We start from the raw sequence: 15,682 nt of genomic DNA, 5'->3' as shown, positions 1-15,682 counted from the left end.
GCATTATCTTTGAGATGTTCCCCATTCATTCTATTACAATATTCCAAAAATCCATTAAAATTCTATTATCCTCAAATGAGCATTAGCTGCTCCTACGGTTATGCTTGAATCTTATTCTGTCTTTGTTCTGGAAAATGCTATTGAATATTAATGTTCGTCCAACGCATTAATCCAAATTTCCAAGAGACAATAGACTACTCCCTTTTTTCTGTCGATTAGTGCCTCCCATGACATGCTTGATAAGAAGTTAAAGCTTTCTCCCTTTTCTACCACGTAAAATTATATATATTGACAGTGTAAAAAATTTTGCAAATTATTTTTGAATATTAATACGTGATAGTAGATTAGATATTATTTTATTAGGTTATAAATAAAATAAAATTTACTTATGATTACTTTATATATGACATAGTTGTATCAATATTTCTTATACCATTACACCTTCATAAAGCTTAAAAACTCCTTATAATTACCCATCCCTTTTTTTATTTTCTGTATATGCTATAAATTGGCACGTGTCACTCACATGGATATATATGATAAACAATTCTATTTTCTTTAAATTGTCTAGTTTCAACTTGATAAAATGTCCACTATTATTCGACAATACATAAATTTTCGCTTCAGCTACGCATGTACTCAATTCCATTTTATGTCAATCTCTTTGACCAGACACGTTTAAAAAAGAGAGATACTTTTGAAATTTGCGGTTTTAAACATGTCATAATATTTGTGTGGTTAAAACTTTTGAGAAACTAGTGGTTTTATACCTGCCATAACATATGTGTGGCTATATTTGAACGAAATGTTGTATTAATAATGTGGATGATTATTTTTTCTTATATCTCAAACCATATGAATCCCTAAGATGTGCGATGAAGTAGTTTATTTGTTGGAGAGAGATTTGAAATGATATGTTCCCATGTCGAGAAGAATATTAGTTAATATATTCTACTTGCATGCAGTTTTGACTCACGTAAATTTTGTTGGTTATTTGAGGTACACTACAATATTCTCATGGTTGTCACATTAATTGATTTAACTGAATAGTGAGAACATCTAGTAATGTGTTTGTACAATATAAGTTAGATGCTCTTTCTTCATAAATAAAATGGCTAATAGTTCAATCCTATTAGTTTTTCAGTTTGGTTCGACAAGAATCACTTTTCTGTGGTGAAGCAAGCTTCATAGAGGTATGAGTGTTTACTTCTAGTTTAGGTCTGGTTAATTAATCCAAAATAGAAATAGCTTGCTTTGAACCAACTTGAAGTTCTATTAGGCATATTTCTGTCTTCCTTTCAAACTTTTTATCATCATGAAATAAGCTAAAAGACTGTTTGATTCTTCAGTCATCGCTTTTAAACTCATGCTTGTAAAATGACATGGAATTTAGTGCTTTTTTTTACTTGTCTTTTCTTTTACTCCCTCCGTTTTATATTAAATGAGGTACTTTCCTTTTTAGTCTGTTCCAAAACAAGTGACACATTTCTAAATTTGAAAATAATTCAACTTTAAACTCTTTCATTTTACCCATTTACCCTTAATGAGAAGTTTTTATAGCCACACAAATGTCATGGCTCCACAAACTTTTTACCCCTTAAGCTTTTAAGACCACAAGTTTCAAAAGTCTTCTTCTTTTTTCTTAAATTCCGCGCCGAGTCAAACTACCTCATATAATATGAAACGCAGGGAGTAATTGATATTGATGCAGTGGGAGCATGGGCAGATTTAAGCTTAACACAAGAGGCATCTTTTAGATGGAAATAGAAAAATAATTTTTTTTTAAAATGTGTATATATAATAAGCTGCACTACCTCGAATTCGCTAATTCTGGACTTCTCTTTTGATAGTAGGGTTTAAGAGTCTAGTGCGTTAGGGAAATGCTTTTGAGATAAGGCCAATTAGAAACAAAATTATGTGCCTCAGATAACGTTTTTCAACACAAAAACTACCCAAGTATGTTCCCATTTGGCTTAGTTTTGGATATCGCACAACGATGGACAAAGACTCGGTCAAGTCTCTTCGCTAGAATGTCACTGAATTATAATAAGGTCGACCACTGTTAGGATCGAAAAAATCAAGTGTCATGCGTAACCTAGCAAAGTAAATTTTGAACAACGATAAATCATACAACAAAGAAAAATAAATCAAAAGAGACACAAACATTTAACGTGGTTTGGTCAACTGACATACGTTCATGGCGGAGATGAGCAATCCACTATATAAAATAGAGTACAAAATATCGAGAGAACAGAGGCAAACACAAGTGACACACTAACACTTGTCCCGTAAAGCTCTCCCCCTAAACACGACTCTCAGACCCCATATGGCTACATTGTGGATGTTGCTGAATGACAAGGAAGGATCCTCAATTTATAGAAGTCCAAACCTTTTAATTTACTACAAGAAAAGGGACTAGCCAAATATGGGAGATTTATAATTTTCTTCTACAAAATAAAAACCCAATTATGATAAATATGTTACCATTTCCTTCAAGAGATAGAAAAACCAAATATGATAAGAAAATCAGGACAACACCTAACAACCACTACATAAACTGCTGACGGAAAAGCTTGAAGCAACTAGAATATCTTTTCACGCGTTGTTTATTATTCACGAATGAATTAGAAAAACCAACACAAAAATTAGATTCTGACTTTGTAAAGCCGGTGCTGTTATTGTCGAGCTTTGAGAATGATATCATTCTAGGCATTCATGGCATCAGTACCCTTATCTGATACAGAATCAGATGTGTAAAACAAAGATGATCGACTTACATATGTGTATAATTCCATTATGATTCCCCAGTCAATGGCACATGTCTGCCAACAGTATACAATAAACAACTGCTTAAAATATGACAATCATAGAGTAATAATATCCCTTCATATATCAGAGATCCCCAATCCCTAATGCATTCAGCAGCTATATGAAAATCTAACTTTCTGTGATGACCCGACCGGTCGTTTTGAGTATTTGCACTTTGCTCAGTAGTTTGGGGGCACGAGTAGCTCTGTATGATGCATTAGGACTTGTGTGCAAAATTTGAGTTCATTCCAAGTTGATTTGATATGTTTCGAGGTGAGTTTTTGGAAGTCGAAAGTTTGAAAGTTCGTTAAGTTTGATTTGGGGTGCGTTTCGTCGTTTCGGTATTGTTATGTGTGTTTTGAGGCCCCGAGTAGGTCTGTATTATTATACGGAACTTGTTGGTACGTTTCGACGGGGTCCCGAGGGGCTCAGGTGAGTTTCGGATATGTTTGGGTTGTGTTGCGCTCGTTTTTCTTATGTTTCGACGTTGTTTCTTCAAAAATAAATGGTCCACATTAAAAAAATGAGCTCCGATTTCTATTTTGATTGAAGTATTAGATCCGTATCATAATTACGGAGCCATAGCAAAAAGAATCGTCAAATTTGGAAATCGTATGAGGATTTTATGGTCATTTTACTAAGAATTGGGTTGTCAGATTTTTCAGATTAATTACGAAATTGCCACTGACTGCGTATTTAAAAATCTGCCCTATTTTCAAATATTGAAACCAACATATCTCCTTCAAGGTCAAATGGAGTGATTCAAGAGCCTAACTTGACTAGAATTTCACAAGGAATTCATTAGAGGTATCAAAAGTGAGTTTCGAGATCTTTCGGCATAAGAAACGAGGCAAAATAATGTTAAAACGAGGGTTTTGTGCATTTAACATATTTTAAGTTGGGGAGCTCGGAATTGGGTAACTTTTGAGGCAATTTTCAGCATACGAATTGGGGTAAGTGTTCTCTACTCGGTTTTGGTTATATTTCATGAATCTATCTTCGATTTTAGCTTTTGGTTGATGAATTTTAAAGAAGAAATTGGGGGTTTTGGCCTAAAGTTTCATAATATGAATTTTTGAGTTGTTTTTGATTAGTTTCGAGCCGTTCGGAGGTTGGAACGCGCGTGATGGCATTCTTAGAGTATCGCTTGGCTTGCTCGGTGTCGGAATTGGCTTGTTTAAGATAAGTAACTCTTCTAAACTTAGTGCTGAGGGTATGAAGCCCCGAATTTTGTGTTATGTGATTGATGTTGAGGTGACGCACATGCTAGGTGACGGGCGTGTGGGCGTGCGCCATGTGAGTTATGACTCTGTTGTTTCTAGGGCATTGAATAATGGCCATATTTTATTGATATCTGTGTTTTCACCATGTGATAAGATAAATGAGCTGTACATCATGCTAGATTTCATGTTAGGCTTTATGCTGATATTGTTGGGATCCATATTGGTCGTTTCTTGCTGTCATCTCATTGAATTCATTGATATTTCGTACTCAGTCACATTCATGCATTCATATCATATCCCAGTCTCAGTTGTTACTTACTGATACATCTTATCATTGATCCGTGTCAATTTTCATGACATTGTGAGCCCGTGGGTGAGACTAGAGAGATTGATGACCCAGTGAGGCTGAGAGCCTGATTATGAGTGACAATTATGGGATCGGGCTACACGCCGCAACATGTTTTATTGATTATTGAGCAAGGACGAGGCCTGATTGATTTATGCCATGATTGGCTTGTTATAGCGCTTGGGCTGAAGGAGCCCCTCCGCAGTCTGCACACCGCCAGTGAGCGCGGTTGATTATATTAAGGGATGGATCTTCCCTTGATATGGAGATGGATCTTCTCCATGAGGCTGGGTTGGTTTGTTTCCTCGGTACTGGGTCACTTATAGTCAGTGATGTATATATTCCGGGATGGATCTTTCCTGGGCCGTATGGGTCATATATAGTACCTAGTGGTTGATTATGATGAGTGGAAGGTGCGATACAGTGAGGTTGAGTACTCTAAGAGTGTGAGTACATGATTCATCCTTGAGATACATGGCATTGGCATGCATATATGGCATACATGCATAGAGACGCATTTTTCCTCATGCTGTACGGTATCACATCATTCATGACTTTTACACATTAGTATGCGGGCATAGAGTGGTATTTCACACATGTTATTTGAAAAAGAAAATGAAACATGTTTATCTATTGTGGAAAGGATTTTCAAGAAAAAAATTACTATTTTCAAACTATCTCATGATATTTCGATGATTTTGATAAAGGATTTGGGTTTTTCACTGATATTCTTGAAAAGCGAAACTATTTTTTTGAAAACTGTGTAAAAGTTGAACATTTTTACCTCTGAGAGTATCTCCTTATTTATTTGCTCTACGTTGTATGAACTACTGTTGGTTATTTGTGTTGGACCCGACCTATGTTCCAGCTCGTCACTGCTTTCAACCTGAGGTTAGGTTTGTTACTTTTTGAGTACATGGGGTCGGTTGTACTCATATTGCACTTCCTGCACAGTGCGTGCAGATCCCGGATGCCGATGTTGCTGTATTCGATGGTTTTGCTGGATTTGAAGGCGTACATGCCTTCCTGCTGCAGCTGCCTCTTGTTCACGGTAGCCTTAGATTATAAAATTCTGTTTATGTACTTTTCAAACAGTAGATGTATTTTCTTCATATCTACTTTGTAAACTCTATTCTTAGAAGCTCATGATTTGTACTACCAGTCCTTTGGGGAAAGTATAAAATTCAGTTAACTTCTCTATTTAATTGTTTGGTTGACTTTAATGGAATTGGATAGTTATTAGTTGGCTTACCTAGCGGGTTGGGTTAGCTGCCATCACGACTAGTGGATTTTGGGTCGTGACACTTTCATCCGTTTTCCTTATCCTATAATGGTTTTATCATACTGCTCAATCATTTAGATAGGATGCACTGGATCAAATTTTTTAATTCTATAATCATAACGTGGACTTGCACATTTTCACTATTGGCTTTATGGATGACGGTCCTGCACTAGTTTTTAGCAGTGCTATTCTGAATCACTGCAGATATACCTGCATCATTTCACCCCCAGTTACCCTGAGACAACAGAGGTAACAAGCACTTGCAGATGCTTGTACAGTAATTCTCTTTCCCTTTTGCTTTTAGTGAACTAATTGGTTACGCAAAATGTAAAGTTAGAGTCAGAAAGTTACCTTTTTTACCAATAACTGAACTAAGAACTTAGAGCGCTGGGCAAGGTAAGCATATCCAGCGACATAATCCATCCTAATTGATAACTGTCTAGAGAGAAGGATTAATACAATCAGAGACCGCCATGAAAATTCGGACAATCGAAGATCACCACAAAGATTGAGAGAAACATTTTCATTCATGTCGCAAATATACAGATCAGTTGTTTCAAACTCACTGTAAGAAGAAAGAAAGATAAATATGTTGTTTACAGGGTGTGTGTACTAAAATATTTTGGTTTTGAGTATAGTGAAAAAGGATGTAAAGTTATAACTATGGTACAAATGATTAGTGTACATGCAGCTATTTTACAGTAGGGGCAAGATTGCTGATCCAGGAATAGGGGTAAATTTTCTCCAACGTAATAACCAATGATGTTGATTTCTTTAGAATATGTACTGGCGAAGATAATCTACTCGAGTTGGATGCTTGAGCTTCATGAGAGCCTTCACTTCATGCTTCCGTACCATCTCTCTCGAAATATTTAGGTTACCCGCAATTTCTCCCAATGTTCTATCACCTTTGCCATCAAGTCCATATCTTTGTCTGATTACTAGACTCTCCTTGGGCTTAAGAGAATCAAGCTGGCAAAAGAGGAACGTGATTTACTGTTAGAACTAAAATCAATAGTGCAGAAATTCTGAAAATCTCCAAATTTAACAAACTGAAACGTATAAACTTAAAATGCTTTTCACTTAGAGCAAGGTATATCTTAAGACTCAAGATTTACAAGTAATATTTCGGCAAATCTATTCGTAGTGCCCTTTCAGTGCCAGAAGTTTCCATTACTTTTCCTTGAAGTGTTATTAGCATCTGATTCTCTTTGAAAGACAGATAACCTCATAATGAAGGCGTCTAACAAAAGAGATGCCAGTTTCATCAATATATTTGCTTGTGGGCATATTGCGTAAGTGATGCAATTGATTTAATCAAATTTCAACAACACTGTAGTGTCAGAGGATTGGGATTGGATTTAAAGCTTAATACTGTAGTGTTCCCTTCAGGATTAAGTAGGTATTGTTGGAAACTTATGTGGATGGTCGGCATACACAAAAGGGTGGATGTGGAATAAAAAATTCAAGCTATGATAATTCACTTCCTTAAGAAAGATAACTGTCCTCACACCAAGTTTTCTAACGGATTAAGACAATAACTCTCTCAATATAAAACGAAGTTCTTACTCTACAATTTGCAACAACGGACTACCCCTAGCCTCTTATTCAAAAGGTCTTGATGTTTAAAGTTTGCTGTGATATACCCTTGCACTTTGCTAAATAATTACTCCTTGTACCTTACTTTCACAATAGCTTTTAAGTTCATTCAAGGATTAACGAATCATCCACCTATAGACAAATAATTAATCCATATATTCCAAACTTTAGAGTAAATACGCGTACCTGCATTATTGTGCGTAAATCTGTTTGACATGATTACCACAGCAACTTTGTTTATCCACTGCTTACGCGTACTTCATATTTTATGAACTTTCTTTTCATTTCAAGGCAACACAAACTAACTTAAACGGATCCTTCATTTGTCTAAACATACTTATGTTTAAATGGTCTGATAAGATGTGAGTTCTTCAAAATACATTAACAATTAGTTAAAAAAAACTTGACATACCGTTCCAGATACTTCCACACCTCCATACTGGTACTTACCTTTAACAGTTTCATTTAACATAGTCTAAAACTGGTTGTTTCATATGTACTTCCTCAATGAGTTCATCATTTAAAATGTCATTTTAGCATCTCATTTGGTGCAACATGAAACTTATAAATGGATGCCAAAGCTACAAGAATTCTACTGAAGTCATCCTAGTCACTGGTGCATATGTATAAAAAACAATCTAGACCTTTTGTTTTTGTTGCTCTTTGACTACTAACTTAGCCTAGAAACATTGTAATGGATAGAATTGTATTTCCTTTATAATACCATTTGCACCCACTTACCTTTCATTCAGAAGTTAATCTACTAGAATCCAAGTATTGTTTGACAGAATTGAGCACATCTATTTCCAGAATGTTGAACCTCTAGAAGTCGCTCCTGCTTCACCACAGCTTTATGGATCTTCTTCCATATTCAGCATAATGGAGCTCTTACCAAATAAAGAACTTCTGTTTTTTCTTCAACTAGGAACACTATAGACTACGAGAAAACTATTTTCCTTTCGTTCCTCACCCTTTGTCTTTTCCTAAGTTCTATAATAAACTCATCAAGACGTTTATGAGTTTTATCATTTGAAAATAACACAAATAATTTCATCTAACTCTGAAGTAGGGATAAATCATTACACAATCTAATTGCAAATTCTATTATTTTATATGCTTTAAGTTTGGGCTTATCCTATAAATACACTCTTTATTCTCTGGGCAATAACCATTTTAAATGGTTATGAAATTTGAAAACTACCATATCCAAAAATTGGTGATATTATTTAAAAAAAAAAAAAAAAGAAGCAAAACTCTTAACCAGAGAAGCAAGTTCAACACCAAACATAAAGGCCAAGAGGACAAAACATTACCACATCATCAAGAGCAAGCCTGAGTAGAGCTGGTTGCCTCCTCTTATCCCCATCAACGCCATCTACATCAGTTATTCCATTAATAAACTCTTCTTGGGTCGTCATGTGTCTTGCATGGAGAGAGAAGACAGGTTTTGATACTTTCATCACTTCATGGTATCTCTCAGGGGAAAGTCTAACTCTTTCAATTATCTCTTCATCTGTTGGCATCCTCTGAAGCTCAAATAGCAGCTGCAATTTGGCCTTCTGAATTTCCACTCTGATCTGAATCAGAAAAAGGATATTAATTATTTTTTTCACTGACTACTTGACAAGTACAACCAAATGAGCAAAGATTAGGCATTTCTTTAAAGAAGAGAACAATACTCCTAACGGGATCACAAAAGAACTTACAGCTATTTAAAGGATTTTCCATTTCACCCATACAAATTCCTTTAGACTGTTCGTTGACTCAAAATTTTGCTATATCCTCTTAAAAAAGATATAGTAGTACATTGGTTGTATATTTCCAAGTTATATTAAAACACAGTTGGAGGTCAACAAATGATTTTCTTTCACCAACTGAAAATGTCTCATAACTAGAGATAATATGCTTTTCTTTTCACCAAATGAAGAAATCATTTAGCTTCCAGAGAGTGACAGAAGAAGAAAATGGTTCTTTGATGGATGAACAGTGAAAAGGAAAAACACTGGCAGATAGAAGAAAGAGAACTTACAGATTCAAGCCCGAATGGGACTTTGGTGAAGCTTGAGGTTGTCATAGAACGTATTATGGCATGCCTTATCCAAAAAAGACCATATGTTGACAGTCTAAATTTCCTATTAGGTTCAAATCGATCAACAGCTGTAATTAGTCCCTTGACGCCTGCCTGACAGAGGTCTTGGAATTTTGGCCCATTAGCAAAATCTTGAAAATATTTGTTTATCACGAACAAAACAAGACGTAGATTGTGCTGCAACCAAACAAGACTGCAAAGGTGAGTTATTTATAAAGCTAAAAACTCACATAATATGTGGATGCATAAGAAAGTTAGATGATATCAAGAATTTGGGGTAGTTCAAGTTACACTACTAGTATTGGCTTCATTTCCCCTCTCAGAGGCATAGACTCAAGTAAGAAGAATTTAAAGGTTATAAGATACTCAACAGAAAATACAGAAGATAATTAACTGTGCTTTATAACATATAATACTACCTTGCACATATTGCTGCTTGTGAGCAGTACATGTCAAGATTGACCACCTTCAATGTAACAACAAATTCATCGAGGAATTATGAAAAAACAGATTGCACCAGATTCATTTAACTCAGATTATAAAACCAGAAACAAGTGTTCTTTTGCTTGAGCCATAAATTAAACTTCTATGGTGCACATCAAGAAGGTCTGACAAGTAAAGAAGAGCAAGTACCTTAATCAGCTTATTTCTAGCAGCTCGACCAACTTCCAGATTTTTCCGTAGTTCAGAGGCATCGATATTTGTTGCCTCAGCTACTTCAGCGTCAGTTGGTTCTCGCCCCAAATCATTTTGCAAGTTCTCCTTAACTTGAAGGATTGCCTAAATTACGACAACTGATTCTCAATCATAAAGTACAACAATAGCAATACCAAAATCTCATGAATAAGCAAATGTACTCCAGAAACTTCCTTTCGCATTTAATCTTTTCCGTTAACAGTGAAAATGTACGTACCTTCATAGGTTGCATCAACTTGAAGAGCCACGCATGCTCAGAAGATGGAAGCACTGGAGGGATCTTCATTTTCTTCCAGTCTAAGCTCGCTAAGTCAGTAGCACCTGAATATTCTCTGACAAGCTTATCAATTTTTTCATCTTCGGTGTCCTCTTTAAGTTTTCTATTTTGGGATGAAGCAACCAATTCACCTTCTTTATTCTTTAGCAGAGCAATCCTCTGGTCAAGATTCAGCCGCTTTGACTTCTTTCGACGATTCTTGACCACATTATCAGCAATTCCCTTCTTCGCTTCCTCATCGCCTACAATCCTCTTCCTCGTCCTTTGCCTTCTCTTCACGATTTGATGATCCTTAGCTTCTGTATCGGAACTATCAGTTTCCAGACTGCGCTTGTAGATACTTTCAAGTTTGGCAGCAGCTTCACTGTAGTCCAATTCTAACGTACTTGGAGATGCTTCAATATCAATTGAAACAGCATGCACTCTCTCAGTACGTTTAGATACTCGTCTTGACCTCTTTTCATTCTCTTTAGACGTTTCTATAGGCAACGATATGGATTCCTTAGGTGCAACTAAAGTTGTTTTTTTCGTTTTATCTTTTTTAAATGATACAACTACAGGCCTTTTAAGCGGACATAAATGAGCAGAAAACCTTGTGCTCAATCCCAATGGACTTCGAGAAGCAGAGCTAGAAACAGTCACAACTCCCATGCCAAGTAGTTCTGTCAAAATTTTACCCAGTGAAATATAGAGCTTTTCTCAAACAATTTCCCTGTCAGATCCAATATACATGCATTATTAATTATATGTAAAATCAATTTAATCTCAACTGCAAAACAACGGTTAAGGAAATTCTTTTGAACTTGAACTACTTTCTTCTATTTCTATTTGCTTCCTAAAGAAGCTTCAGGTCAATGATCAACAAACTAAAGTTTATTAATAGAGAACTCCGCAGCTATTTGCAAAAAAAATTTCCACTACTGAGATTCAATTAAACGGAATACATTGAACAAGATGGTTCGATTTCGTAAGTCACGCAACTTTTCAATCACAATCATATTATTTTCTAACTTATTATGTTTCCTGTTTCTCACACCAAATTTAAATAAAAAATATTGACTTTCAATAAACTTAAGTAGTTGTAGCAGTATAAATCAGAAACAATGTATCGCACCTGAAACGTAGCTCAGTCGAATTACGAGTCTGATCCCGGCCGGCGATGAAGATTCCGGTAGAGAAACTGGTCGGAATGGAAACTTTTATTTTTTCTTTTTTCTAGAATCAGCGATCGTAGTGGAAACTTAGAGAGGCTCAAAATGGAAATGACAAAATGCGGTAGTTAATAAGAAAATAATTTATTTTCAAAAACATATATACCCTCTCGAATTTCAGTGTCCACAAGTCGAATTTCGGTGTCCACAAGCTCTTTTTCCTAACTATCTAACGGCTAGGATTGCTAGTCTAGGAGATCGACGGTGAGAAATTTTTGTCCGCGTGGACAGAAGAAGAGAGGTGGATGACGTGGACAGTGCCACAGCAGAAGAATAATCCGAGTGAAAGAACAAGGTGGCAAGTAGAGAGTGGAAGCAGAGATATTTTAGAGAGAGTTTATGGATGTGGTTACTGACACGAGGTCTAATTTTTTAATTGAATAAAAGATGTTCACAAAAGCCAGTAGGCCCTACCGATGAAGTGGTCTGTAGAATCTTACGTCGCCTTATTTGAGCCATTTGAATTGTACATTTTTTCAGTTATTTGGGGTTTAATTGCCTGCCTCATTATTTCAATGGTAGTGATTCTATTGAATCTTGGTCTTACTATTAGTATTAACTAGTATTAACTAGTATACGTACCCGCGCGATGCGCGAATCGTTTAAAAGGGGAAAAAATGATATAGTAAATCTATATTGCAGACTAAATTTAGTAATCACATTGAAAAGAATTAAACTAAAAAATAAATATTTGAATTTCATCGGTTTGTGTATATGCCAGGGACCAACAATTTTATGCAGTCACGCAAAAGTGAAGGATAAAGCTTGTCTCAAATTCAAAATAAAACCAATATAGATAATCAAGAAAAGAGCAGTAGTACATTTCCCTTTGGAGTGATTGAAATTTCTTTCCTTCACAAAATAAGGACAATAAAAGCTTCTGGTCAACTTATTCAAAACCCTTTCCATCATTCGAAGCATAATCAATCACCGCTTCTGCTCTTGCTGAAAAAATCTATATTCTCATTGAATTTTGTACAAAATGATGCGCCTTNACTATCATTATCATCACAGCATCATAATTTTTTTAATTATATGTTTATCTATCAACTACATTCACTGAGAAAAGAAAGTGCTTTTTGGATTGAAATCACGGGTATACCTGAGAAGCAAAAGTAGCCTTATGTGATACCTCATTCTTTTGTTCACTAGCTTGAGCTGAAATCGGGAGCACTGTTCAAAGCACAAGAGGTCACAAGTTTGATTCCTAAGAATTTGAGGCTCGGATACTGCATTTTGCACGGACAAAGAGAAGGCAACCACCCTTTCTGGGCTGATTTCTTTTAGGAATTCTTGCCTATTAAATTTAAACTAGTATATGAATCCGCGCCATGCGCGGATGGTTTAAAAGGGGAAAAAATGATATAGTAAGTCTATATTGCAGACTAAATTTAGTAATGACATTGAAAAGAATTAAACTAAAAAATAAATATTTGAATTTCATCGGATTGTATATATGCCAGGGACCAACAATTTTATGTACTCACGCAAAGGTGAAGGATAAAACTTGTCTCAAATTCAAAATAAAACCAATATAGATAATCAAGAAAAGAGCAGTAGTACATTTTCCTTTGGAGTGATTGAAATTTCTTTCCGTTACAAAATAAGGACAATAAAAGCTTTTGGTCAACTAATTCAAAACCCTTCCCATCATTTGAAGCATAATCAATCACCGCTTCTGCTGAAAAAATCTATATTCTCATTGAATTTTGTACAAAATGATGCGCCTTGCACAAGGTGTCATACTTGTGCAGCTCCCAGGGGGAATTACTGTCTATTTGTTCAATGTTTCAACTACTTTCCCTGCAAATCCCATTCCATCTTTTCCTGTTTCCATTGTAACATCTTTAACCCTAGCATCTTTTTCCCCAACATAGCTTGCTGCACTCTTGCTCTGTTCTGAAATGCTTTATTTTGCAATTGAAGCTATCACGTCAGGGGAAGAAGTTTTTTGTTTCATCGGTTGTACTGATCTTCTCCTTAATCTCCCATGTTTTTGGGGCAACAAAGAACAGAAGGGAAAAATATAACATTTGCTCTGTCCAAAGGAAAAATAATTATTTGAAGTTTGAAATAAAATATAACTCTTATATAAAATTGATAACAAATCTGCCTGAAGGAATTGTGGTATCCTGTACCAGTATCATAATTGTCCTCGAATACAAGCCTGAATTCAGTTTTTATTGCTTGCTTCAGTTTGTCAATCCAGCTCGCACCAAATCACCACTAAGAATCTTGTCTTCCACTTCCCATTAAACATCTCATCATGAACTTATAATAAGCAAAAGTGATGAAAATGATTACCACTAAGAATCTATGTACTACACATTACCGTAGTTTTTTATATGTGAATAAATTATTGAAAATGATCACCACTAAGTATCTATGTCTTCCACTTCCCATTAAACATCTCATCATGAACTTATAATAAGCAAAAGTGATGAAGATTGCACATTACAGTAGTTTTTATAATGTAGCAAAAGAGGTGTTTGATAATAATTAGGCACTTAAAGGTTAAAATTTAATACCTTCAAAGCCTATTAAAAGCGTTATAATACTTTCGTGAGAACAATTTGAGTTCGCAAAAAATTGCCAATTGCCAATCAATGGTCTAAATTAAATTGTACATTGCATTGTAAAAGCTTAAACCTATTCAAAAATTTGACAGACCATGGCAGTTAAACTAATTTTACTTACCAGTCAATGCTACATTTACAACTCGACAAAAATAAAAAATGGTGCAATAAAATTTGGCAAACAGTATACCTTTAATATGAGAATGATATTGGTATTTCCTTCGTTCCAAAGAAGAGGCCGATTAGCCAGCGTTCGAGGGCCATGAGGTAGTTTACTTCTCATTGTGATAGAAAGATATTTCTGCATAAAATATATGTAACTAAGAAATATCGCTTATTGATTAAACTATAAATTACCAATGTTCCTTTTAAGATATCTCATAAGTCGATGAGTACAAGAAATATATATGAAAAGCATGTTACGAAAATACCATGGCTCCACTATGTCCAGTCAAACCATATTAGAGATGCCAGAGTTCATAGTTTCCTATTTGCCATGTGATGTCATGCCAGTCATCACACGCCCTCGGCTAAAAACAATGAGGATCTATGTGCAAATAGGAAATGTATTTACCTGACCATGGTAAGTCAAGGGATTAAAATCAATATTCCGGGTATGGGGTAAGTAGTCATTGACCCAATCATACGTGCTTAGATCAAAATTATGAAATAAATTTTGATAATTTAAAACCAATGTTCCTCCTATTTGTGCTTAGCTCAAATTAGTGTTTGCCTCCCTTACATTACACTTTATAGCAGTATCATCATACGTTCTGGCTAAAAATTAAGTCCTGTCAATTTTGAAAGAGCAAACGGCATAACATAAGAGGGATGTGGAGAGTTAAGTTATGCTTATTGGACCTTGTAGCTTCTATCTCTCTGTCAATCATTCCAAAATAGATATACATGTTTACCTTTCTCATTAGACCTTGCAGCTACCATGATTATTGTGAGACAAGTGGTTAGTCACTTCTTTTGAGAAACTGCACTATCTGAGCTTCCCACGTCCGCATTTGTGCGGCGTGACTCCCCCGTATTTCGAGCTTCCTCTAGAGAACCCAATGCTTTGATGTCGATGTGTATATGGAGAAACACTCCTTTTATGAAATTAGACATCTACTTATCAAGTAAAGACGATAGTTAGCAAAAATTACTTTGCTGATGTAGAAAAAAAAAGATTTGAAACTTAGGGGGTTCAACAATTTATTATTTATATGCAGTGTATTCCAAAAAGTTGTAGTGTATAAAAACTAAACTAATTGGAACAGAAAAATTACCAAGAGTATTATTTTTCTGTCAAATTCAAAAGGAAATCAATATATATAGCCCGTTTGGCCAAGCTTCTAAAATCAGCTTATTTGAGAAGTGCTTTTCTCAAAAAGTCTTTTAAAAAAACGTGACTTTTGGTGTAGAAGTAGTTTAGTGTTTTGGCTAATTAATCAGAAAAGCACTTTTGAGCAGTATTAATGTTTGGCCTAAGCTTTTGAAAACTTGACTTCTAACGTGTGTATTTCTCAAAAGTTGCTTCTCAGTAAAACGTGACTTTTTGGAGTAGAAGTTACGTTTTTTACTTGC

General features: G+C 35.3%; 1 protein-coding gene across 1 annotated transcript; it reads right to left on the bottom strand.

Moving 5' to 3' along the window:
- LOC109211086 (RNA polymerase sigma factor sigE, chloroplastic/mitochondrial) lies at positions 6,156–11,611 on the bottom strand. The gene is made up of 6 exons (XM_019374590.1): positions 11,435–11,611; positions 10,261–11,032; positions 9,981–10,127; positions 9,288–9,524; positions 8,572–8,835; positions 6,156–6,631 (listed from the first exon to the last, which is right to left on the bottom strand). The coding sequence occupies exons 2-6, from the start codon at positions 10,969–10,971 to the stop codon at positions 6,434–6,436; spliced, it is 1,557 nt and encodes a 518-aa protein (XP_019230135.1). The 5' UTR covers positions 10,972–11,032; positions 11,435–11,611; the 3' UTR covers positions 6,156–6,433.

The sequence above is a fragment of the Nicotiana attenuata genome, chromosome 2, assembly GCF_001879085.1.
Source record: "Nicotiana attenuata strain UT chromosome 2, NIATTr2, whole genome shotgun sequence".
In the NCBI taxonomy this organism is placed as follows: domain Eukaryota; kingdom Viridiplantae; phylum Streptophyta; class Magnoliopsida; order Solanales; family Solanaceae; genus Nicotiana; species Nicotiana attenuata.
The sequence above is the reverse complement of the archived record's forward strand: the minus strand, read 5'-3'. Positions and strand labels throughout refer to the sequence as shown.

Coding starts and splice junctions, on each gene's coding strand:
- LOC109211086 (XM_019374590.1), bottom strand. CDS start 10,971: ATGGGAGTTGTGACTGTTTCTAGCTCTGCTTCTCGAAGTCCATTGGGA. Junction 10,128..10,260: donor AGTTGATGCAACCTATGAAG/GTACGTACATTT, acceptor GTCGTAATTTAG/GCAATCCTTCAAGTTAAGGA. Junction 9,525..9,980: donor CTAGAAATAAGCTGATTAAG/GTACTTGCTCTT, acceptor GTTTGGTTGCAG/CACAATCTACGTCTTGTTTT.